Below are 10228 nucleotides of genomic sequence, written 5' to 3'. Positions count from 1 at the left end.
TCTCTTTCTTTCTTTCCTTTCTTTCTTTCTTTCTTTCTTTCTTTCTTTCTTTCTTTCTTTCTTTCTTTCTTTCTTTCTTTCTTTTTTTCTTTGACAGAGTCTCTCTCTGTTGCCCAGGCTGGAGTGCAGTGGCACGATCATAGCTCACTGCAACCTCTGTCTGCCGGAGTTCAAGCGATTCTCCTGCCTCAGCCTCCCAAGTAGCTAGGATTACAGGCGCATACCACCATGCCCGGCTAATTTTTATATTTTTTAGTAGAGACGGGGTTTCACCATGTGGGTCAGGCTGGTCTCAAACTCCTGACCTCAGGTAATCCGCCCGCCTCAACTTCCCAAAGTGCTGGAATTGCAGGCATGAGCCATTGCACCCAGCCCCTAGCTTTTACTTCTCATGCCATCTTTTGTCGACCATTTCATCACTTCATTGACTATTTGTTCATTTCATCAGAATAAAGGAAAATAATTAAAAGAACTCTATCTAGGGCCTTTAGCTTAGGATCATCTAATTCAACCAATTGTGGTAACTTTTTAAAGGTTGCCTTATAGCAAAATCAAGGCTACAACCTTGGCCTTTCCCATAGCCCTTTGCTTTTAACCTTCATTCCTGTATGAGTCTATGATAGTCTAGCCTGGCTCTTCCCCAAAATATTAGGATATCTGATGCAGATAGAGTCTATGGGGCCAAAACTTTAATGTTTCTGCTTTCCAGTTAATTGCTATGTTTAGCTGGATTGTGCACTTCAAAATATCAACATGAGTGTGAATCTGTACATTTTTTAGCACAATGTGTTGATACAATGAACACTGTATGAAGTATTGCCAATCAGTGTTTGATATAGGCGTTTCCAACTACCTAAAGTTGAGTTACCTATCTGGGCTTCTCCCTATACCACTGAGTAAGAGAGAGTGGGCTGTGTGTGCATTTAATGAAGACTAACATCTAGTTAATGTTTCCAACAGGTGAGATTATTTTCCACAGCAACAAAAGCTTTGCTGGAGCTGTAGCTGGCCACGGAAAAGGCAAAAAAGCAGCAGTTACCTTGCAAAGTGTTAAAAATGGCAAAAAGATACAAGAAAAAGATTCTCACAGGTCCCCAGGCAAAAAAGGCAAACCCCCAGGTGAGGCCAAGTAAGAATGTCAGGCTCGTTGTGCCTTTGAGGTCATGCAGGATCATCTTCCGACGAGTCTTCTGGCTTTGGGATTTCACAGAATTCAGTTGAACAAGAACAGTGCAGAACATGGAGAGATTCATGAGAAATATGAGGCAAAAATAAGCCACCACTGAGATGTAAAAGATAGAATCATCTTTAATCCAACAACTGTAAGAAACAAAGAAGACTATCATGAGATAGGGAAACATAAAGTCCTATTTCTCAGAGACTGAAGATCATCTAGTCAATTTTATTTCACCCTAAGGGCATCTAGCCCTAGAGAAATGAACTGGACAGAGTTCACTCACACCAACTGGAGGCAGAGCTGGGACAAGAACCTCAATCTCCTGAACCCCACTTCAGGGTTTTCTCCAACACTAAGTCAGAAATCCTAGAGGATGGTTTCTGCCATCCTCTAGGATTATGCGGAACCCGTCAGTCCAATTCCCTAGGAAATGGTTCTATTCGTTAATAGCAGAAAAACGAATGATACATTTTCCCCCGAAGTGGCTCTCTGTCGCCGCGCTCCCCACACCGCCCCCGCATGCCCTCCCCTCCAACACCTTACACCTAAGCTCTTATTTGCAGGATGAATTCTACTTTACATGATAAATATCACAGTGAAAGGATGTGAGCAATGAGTGGCTTTTCTGAAAGCTATATCAAACAATGGTGAAATTATGAAAGTTAATGAAAATGCTACACAAAAAGAGAACAGCTCTAGGTGTACTGCTTTAAAATATGATGTATTTGGATGACAAAGGCAACACTGGCCACTGGATTGATTAATGACTCTATAGTTTTTATTAAAGAAAAAATATGCAGTGATTCATATGAACAAATATTCCAGTTAATAACATTTGCAATTACTGGAGGCATTTTCCCTGATTTTTGAACACGGAGAAGATTGACTAATTTAACTGTGTGTCAACTGAACTCTCTTTTCTAAAACCAGGAAAATCTCTTTTGGTCATGTTGTTTATGTTGGCATGGATACTTTCACTTATGTGTGAGTTTGTCTCTGTGTGTGTGTTGCAAACATGTTAAAAAACATTTAATTTTCCTAATAGATTCTGATACCTAGAGTTCCCTGAATATTATCAGCATCCTTAAAGGATGCTATAGAAAACTGTTAAAATGAGATAGTGTTATATGTTTGGGTAGAGAATCACCTTCAAGATATATTGTTAAGTGGAAAGACCAAGGTGCCAAATGGTGTATATCTACCACTTGGGTAACAAAGTGTGCAAGAGAATATCCATACAAATTTGATCTTTGGTAATAAATTGGTAATAAGAGTTACCTCAGGAGGGAAACTGGGTAGCTGGAGTTTGGAAGTGGGGCTTATTTTTCATCCTCTACCCTGTTGTACATTTGGATTTTGTTCCATGTGCATGAATTACTTCTTCAAAATATAATTTGAAAAAAAAAAAACTATTAGAGCAGTCTGCCTCTTATTAACCAAGTCACATCTGAAAAGTCTCTTTTGGGAAAAAGTGGAGTTGATTTTGTTCTGGTTTTGCTTTAGCTCTTGCTTTTGATGGTTCAAGAAGAGTCACCATTAGGTAGACACTGGGGACCTTTTAAGTCACAAAACAGGCAAGGGGGGAGGTTGGAGCGGGAGATAAGAAGGAAGGGAAGAGAAAATGGAAGAGAAAGAAAAGATAACAAGGAATTTTAATTAGAAAGCATCTGCTATAAAGGGCAAAATAATTTTGACCCGCTGGAAACTGTCATCTCAATATGAAAGACGGGGGAGTCTTGGAGCAGGACCTCCTACATTTGATTCCAGTCCAGTGGGAGAGGAAATCTATAGTGGAAGAACTTGAGAGGCAATGATAAAAAGAATGGAATAATCAGAAGTGTAAAATGAGATTGTGCAGCCTAAAGGACCGCAGGGCAACTGTCTACACGCCTACACGCCTGTAAAAGAAGGTTTTGGAGAGGTGGGGTGAAGTGAATTGCTACTCTCGTGTGATTGTGGTTGACAGAACTAAAGAGATGAGCTTATACATCAAATGGGATAAAAAGAAAAAAATGAAAAGAAACAAGAAAACAACAAAGCTGAGGCCGTTTACAAAGGAAAGCTGTTTAGCATTCTTCAGGGAAGACCTTTGTTGCTGAAAGGTAAAAAATGTTTTCCAAATCATCTCAGAATTTCCTTGTAGTGGCCACTAACTCTTTGCAATGACCTTTGCAATGTGTGAGCTTTGTAATCACAATATCTGCCAGTTACACAGCATTTGCCACAGAACAGGCAATATGCTGAGCACATTACATATATGATATCATTTTAATTTGCACAGGACGTTAACAGGAAACATTATTATTCCCATTTTCCAGAGGAGGAAATTGAACTAAAAAGTAAAGTAACTTGCCTAAGGTCATAGAGGACCCAGGCAACTAACCATTACATAAATGTAGCCTTGACTATGCTTAGGGCAAAAGGGCTTAGGCTGATTTCTTCCTGAAGCCAGAGTCAAGACCAATCCCAGGCAAGAACGCTTTACCATACCTTGCTGGGCCAGAGCCCCACCACTAGAGAAAGAGATGCTGGTACTTACAATGGAGTTGTTGGGCTCAGAGTTCCATACAGATCTTTTTTCACACTGACTGTGATTGCCACCATGATTGCTGGGATTCCTGCAGTGGGAAAGCAAGTCAGAAGCATTTCTTCAGGTAGCAGGGAGGCATCCTAATCAATGACTGTGGGTGATGATACACTAAGACACTGTTTAAATGAGCCACAGATGTGTGGGCATCAAAATACTATTGTTTGCAAAATGTTTGTGAATTCTTCCGAGTTAAACATTTCTAGGAGTTCTCCAATCTGCTAAACTAGACAGCATGCCAATGGCTCCAATACAACACCCACCAGTTATTAAAAATAGCTCAAGTGCCAAAAAATCAACTTGGCAAAAGAAGTATCTAGTTGATTGGAATGCAAGTTCGCATCGAGCATTTCTTCTTAGATGATAAGCCTCTAATTTTTACTCCCTTTCCACATCGCCCCTTCTTTCCCAATAGCTTTTTGTCTAGGTCACCTTAGGGGAAGGGCACAGGCAATCAGCTGCAGCCTTCAGTGCTTTTTTGACAGGGAAACTGTTTCCACACTCGTTACTAGTTTGACATTTTGACTAGATCGACCAGTTAACAACCACTCAATTCAGTCAGACTATAATAAAGCAATCAGTTCAGTCGAAATGGTCAAACGTGAGGAGAGTATAGACACAGGGTTTAAAAATCCAATTTCATGTACATTTGCAAAACTTAAATGATTTCTTTATCTCTCAATTGCATTTCTCCTAGACTAAGAGCATACACCTACATACATTTTAGGGGTTTTGTTACATGCTTTCCAAAGCTGTTCCAAAGCCCAGGATGCCAAGTATCTTGAAAAATCCTCCACTGTCCCATTCTGTGATAAACAGGATAGTCCCTTCAAATCTGTAGAGCCCACCCCAAGCACAGCACCTAGAATGCTGCAGATGTTTTTAAAAATACCCCCGAAGGCTGGAAGGGAGAGACAGAGGAAGGCCTCATCTTTAGGATGGAAGTTGTGTGGCAGTCTTCAAGCTGTGTTTACATATTGAAAATTTTTTTTTTAAAAAAAGATCCCTTCGGTTGTTATTTTAAAAATATAAACAAATCTACTGTCTTGGACAGGGATTCATTAGGTTGGTGCAAAGGTAATTGTGGTTTTTGTCATTAAAATAAACCTTTCCAACAGGTTGCTTTGGCATTCATAAGGCAGAACTCCAAACATAAACAGATGTTAATATCTATTTTCCTTATAGTTGATTGCTTTTGTCTAATATTGAAATGCTCCAAAACTCCCTGTAGTGGGACAGCTCAGCTGTGGCTTCCTGGTGACCTTGCATGTATGCACATAGACCACGCAGGTAAAGGCTTATCTGAATTTGGGCGGTGTGCCCTGCGGACCTCCACAAATTCAAGAAGATGGGAGGCCTGTGGGGAGGTGCTCCAGGGCCATCTCCTATTCACCTCCCTGTCTCCTCCAGGAGGCTGTCAGGAGACAGCTTCTCATCATCTCCCACGGCTCTGCAGAGGTGTGGGCCTTTGTACCCTGCCCCCTCAGAATAGGGCAGCAGAATAGGAAACAGCATCACTTCCATTTAAAACCAGCTCCTCAGCCACCGGGAATCCTACAAGTCATGTGACAGTCATCCATTCCCTTTGTTTTGGTGTCGTTCTTTTTAGTGTAGGGGACAAGAACATGAAAGCTGGCACTTTTAGGTACCCTTCCTTTCACAGTTTATGTAAGTAGTAAACTGAACCTAATAGTGGCTTATTGTATCTTTCTTTACTGATTGAGCCAGTCAGACTTCTCAGCTTGTGTGTGTAACTAAAGTTTTCCTGCTTCCAAGTACCAAACTTTAGCCTTTCCTGCCTCTCCTTGTAACCCAAGAAATGTATATGAAATTAGAAGATCAAAGAGATAAGAAGTGAGTCCTGGAGGAAGGGCTTAAAAAAGAAGCTGGGAATGAGTGACGATCAGGCAGAAGTAAAGCCAGGATGGAGTGACATTTACAGCCTTTTCACAGTTGGCCATATTATCTGCTTTTTGGATTATTCATGAAGGCTCTCCCACATTTTTCAATCCTCTGATTGAATCAAGATGAGGGACACAAGGCTCTAAGGGGAGTGTATCAACTGCTTTTGGCTCTGTGTTTCTGATGGATTCCAAAGTGTACTAAAACAAGCTTTTAGATTATGATCTGTTCAGTATTTGCCTGTCTCTGCTCCCCACATTAGCATAGATAATAGCACTGACTGTGTATCCAGTGAAAGCATGTACTATGTTAATGAACTCATTAAAGGGATGAGTAGCTAATTAGGAGGGTATTGTCTTCACAAAGGCAGTGGAAGATAAAATCTGTGTTCCTATGTACCCTAGGTATGCTACTTAATGTATATCTCCTACGCATCTAACACATTGTCTGAACCCAAAATCTGCCTTGAATACACAAGAGAGAGAGGAAAGGAGCTGAGCTGACCATGACAGTTAGAAATGCAGGAAACAAGCCAATGAAATGACATTTGTGTTCAGAAAGATCTATGCTGAGGACCATTCCTGGCTTCTTCCAAGGCCAGCAGTGATCATCACAGTCATGAGGTGTGATGAGAATCAGGTTCTGGCTGACCCAGCACTCTTTCACCCATTTCAAGTCTTTTCCCTTTTCCTTAAACAATATGGCAAGACCATAGAGGTTAGAAGTCCAAACTATGGAGACAAACTCCCTGGCTCAAATCCCAGCTCTCTTGCTTACTAACTGTGTGAGTTTTGGCAAATTACCTAATTTTTCTGTGCCTCAGTCTCCTCATCTATTAAATAGGAATAATGATAGAATCTATCCCATAGAGATATTATGAGGATTAAATGCATATGTAAAGCACTTAGAATAGCATCTGGCACATGTAAGTGCTACCTAAGTGTTAGCTGTTTTATCAGTATTTGTTGTGACTGTAACTTCTGCAAAGGAAGAGATAAAATCTATTCACTACTGTAGAGTCAGCACTTAGCACAACATACAATAAGTAAGTGCTCAATAAATATTTGTGCACCAACTCCTCGCCATAAAGGTTAAAAATTGAATTAATAGAGCAATACAGGCAGAAAAAAAAGATGCATGCCCAAACACCAGCAAGGCCATCCTTAATTTTTTACCTGTGATATTAACAGAATCTAACAGAGCTAGAATTAGAAAGACAAACTTAAGACATAAATATCAAAAACAATGGCAGATATACTTACCCCAACCAACTAGACAAAATTTAAGTATATAATTTGGAATGTATATGTTGAAGACTTTGACTAGAGCCAAATACATGTGGACTGCCTCCAGGCCCATCCAAGTAAAAGAAACAAGCAGGAAGTAATGAAGCGCCACTGCAGCTGTGATACAAACTCCCGCCTTCTGAAATGATGACAACCAAGAATTGACCAGAAATACCAGGTTTAGCATCAGTAGTGCTATGCACAGGTTGATCAGAATTTTGGCAGGATAATCTTTTCGAAGTTTGCTAAAAGAGAAAGTACAAGGTTAAGTTAGGTAAAGTCTGTTTTTTTTTTTTTTTAATTAAACATTGCCACATCTTATCTACATAATAAGTGAAAGAATAAAAGAATTACTCATCTTTGCTTATACTTTGAAGTCCCCCATTCTTTTTCCAGGTAGAGTCGAAGTATAATAAACATAGTGACCTTAACTAACAGAAATAATAATAGCCTCTCTCAACTACACACTTGAGAGAGGCTATTATTTTTCTTTTTATCTTTTAGAAAGAAAGAAGGAGTTTCCTAGGTATTATGATTCTATCACCACTGCTTCAGCAGGCTGGAGCTACATATTACCAAATAGCAGGATGACTATGGAAACCATTCCAAGTAGAGCTACTTGGATAGTTCTAAAGATCCCAACATATGGCCTCATGGAAATATGGCCTTAAGTTTTATTAAGTGATTGCAACTGTACTTTGCAGAAACTCACCCAATATTTTTCAGAATAAAAAATATGTATTACCCCCTTTGATTATTTTACACTCTTATTAATTATTTATTGATTTAAATTTTGCTGTTTTCATTTAGTGTGAATTGTTTTCCTGAGGTTATAGTAAAGTGCACAAGTGTTAACTATATAACTTGATGGATCTTTACATATGTATATACCTGTGGAACTTCGACACAGATCAAGAGGCAGAATATTTTCAACATCCTAGAAAGCGCTTTCATGCTTCTCCCATTCAATATCACCCACCACAGGTAATCAATACTCTCACTTCTATCCCCACAGATTTCACCTGCGTTTGGAACTTTTTGTAAATGGAACCACACAGTATGTTGTCTTATTTTTCTGGCTTCCTTTGCTCAATTCTGTGTCTCTGAAATTTAGATATTATGTTGTATTGTATAGAAGTAATTCATTTCTTACTGCTGTGTAGCATTCCATTTTACAAATATATCACAATTTATTCATCCAATCAACTGTTAATGTAAATTGGGGTTGTTTCTAATTTGAAGCTACTGTGACTGAAGCTGCTATAAATATTCTTGTACATATCTTTCAGTGGACATATGTACTCATTTGTCTTGAGTATATATCTAAGAGCGAAATTTCTGGGTCAACAGCGAGATGTATATTTATATTTAACAGGTATTGCCAAAGAATTTTCCAAAGTGTCTGATCCATTTTACATTCCCACTAGCAAATGTACGAGTTCCAGTTGTTCAACATGCTTGTTGACACTTGCTATTGTCCTTATTTTTAATTTTAGCTATTCTGGTGGGTGCAGAGAAGTATATAACTGTGGTTGTAATTAGGATTTCTCTGATGAGTAATGATGTAAAGAACTTTGTCATATGCTTATTGGCACCATCTGGTAAAGGTTAGGCTTAGGCACGGATATTCTCTTTTGTGAGGTGCCTGTTCAAGTCTTTTGTCCATTTATAAACTTTATTGTCTTTTGCTTTTTGATTTGTGAGAATTATTTACACATTCTGCATACAAGTCTTTTATCTGATATACGCATTGTGATTATCTTCTATGTAAGGTTTGCCTTTCACTATCTGAATTGTGTCTTTTGATTAAAGAAGTTCTTAATAAAGTCTACTTTATCAAATTTTCTTTCAGGGTTGGTGTTCTTATATCCTACAGAGAAATATTTTCCTATCCCAACTCTCTTGTTTTACAAAAATCCAATTAAAATATTTTTAGAGGAGCCTTGATGTTTTGTTTTTAACCTGTCCACTTCATAATCTAATGGATCCAACTTCTTCCTATTGTGATGTGTTCATGAAATTAACAAAGTTACAATGGTAATAGCATCCATCAAACCAAATTAAACGTACTCAGAGCAAGGCTGTATCAACTTACTGAAAAGCTATGTATGTCACCACTGCAACACCCAGGAAAATGGAGGAGATTCCACATCCGGTGTATGTTATAAGCGCTAATATCTGTTCATTCACTGTATCCACTGTAGATCTGGATAAATCCTAAGGAACACAATGTGTTGTGTTTTACACATTCACCAGAGCAAGTTTATGGCAAAATGCTTCCAGTGTTCACTAACGGTAAGTTCCCAGGATGTATAACATTTCTGCCATAGCTCTTCTAAAACCAGATTATGTGAATGGATATACGATAAGACCTAATATTATTTGTTGAGTATGCCTAGTTCAACTGACTGTGTACAGAGCATGGGGAGCCATCAATAGCATTGGAAGAGCATTTAGTCCTTGGCTTCATCATCATTAACATGTTCTACATTTAAAATATAATGAAACTAATAGATGTGAATTTGGGATGCAAAGTGAATAATTATCTGAACTGAGCATCTCAAAACACTACACAGAACAGAAAAAAAAAAAAGATCCTTTTCCTTAGACCTTAAATAGCTTTCACAAAATTAACAAATAAAATGGACCTTAGAGATCACAAAGTTCAGTAATTTATTAATTAAGTACCATTAAAGATCTGAAATGACATGCAAAATTATTTGAATATATGTGTGCACTGGTCTAAGAAGAAGGTCCAAAGCTTTCATCAGATGATTAGAGATTCATGACTCATAAAAGGTTAAGAAGCAGTATTTACTTTGGTAGTCCTCAACCAGGAGTGATTTTACTCCTCTCCCAGGGACATTTTGCGGTATCTGGAGGCATTTTTGGTTGTCACAACTGGGGAAGGTGCTACTGGCATCTAGTGGGGAAAGACCAGGGATGCTGCTAAACATCTCACAAAGCACAGAACAACCCCCCACGACAAAGAATTATTTGGGGCCCGGCGGGGTGGTTCACGCCTGTAATCTCAGCACTTTGGAAGGTTGAGGTGGACGGATTGTGAGGTCAGGAGATCGAGACCATCCTGGCCAAAATGGTGAAACCCCGTCTCTACTAAAAAAATACAAAAATTAGTTGGGTGTGGTGGCAGGCACCTGTAATCCCAGCTACTGGGGAGGCTGAGGCAGGAGAATTGCTTGAACCCAGGAGGCAGAGGTTGCAGTGACCCGAGATTGTGCCACTGCACTCCAACCTGGTGACAGAGCAAGACTC

The 10228-nt window shown here is 39.1% G+C and overlaps 1 protein-coding gene across 2 annotated transcripts in view; it reads right to left on the bottom strand.

Annotated features, from left to right (window-relative positions):
• The window catches only part of ADGRG4 (adhesion G protein-coupled receptor G4), a 120928-nt gene that overhangs the window by 9489 nt on the left and 101211 nt on the right, over nt 1-10228 (bottom strand). For both annotated transcript variants that reach the window (XM_011994408.1, XM_011994409.1), the window contains 4 exons: nt 9048-9169; nt 6929-7197; nt 3717-3795; nt 1040-1320 (listed from right to left, as the gene is read on the bottom strand). In XM_011994408.1, coding sequence (XP_011849798.1) covers nt 1040-1320; nt 3717-3795; nt 6929-7197; nt 9048-9169 — 751 coding nt within the window. The remainder of the gene's footprint in view (nt 1-1039; nt 1321-3716; nt 3796-6928; nt 7198-9047; nt 9170-10228) is intronic.

The sequence above is a fragment of the Mandrillus leucophaeus genome, unplaced genomic scaffold (genome assembly GCF_000951045.1).
Source record: "Mandrillus leucophaeus isolate KB7577 unplaced genomic scaffold, Mleu.le_1.0 Scaffold456, whole genome shotgun sequence".
NCBI lineage: Eukaryota > Metazoa > Chordata > Mammalia > Primates > Cercopithecidae > Mandrillus > Mandrillus leucophaeus.
Note: the sequence above shows the minus strand (reverse complement) of the source record. Positions and strands in the feature narration are given on the sequence as shown.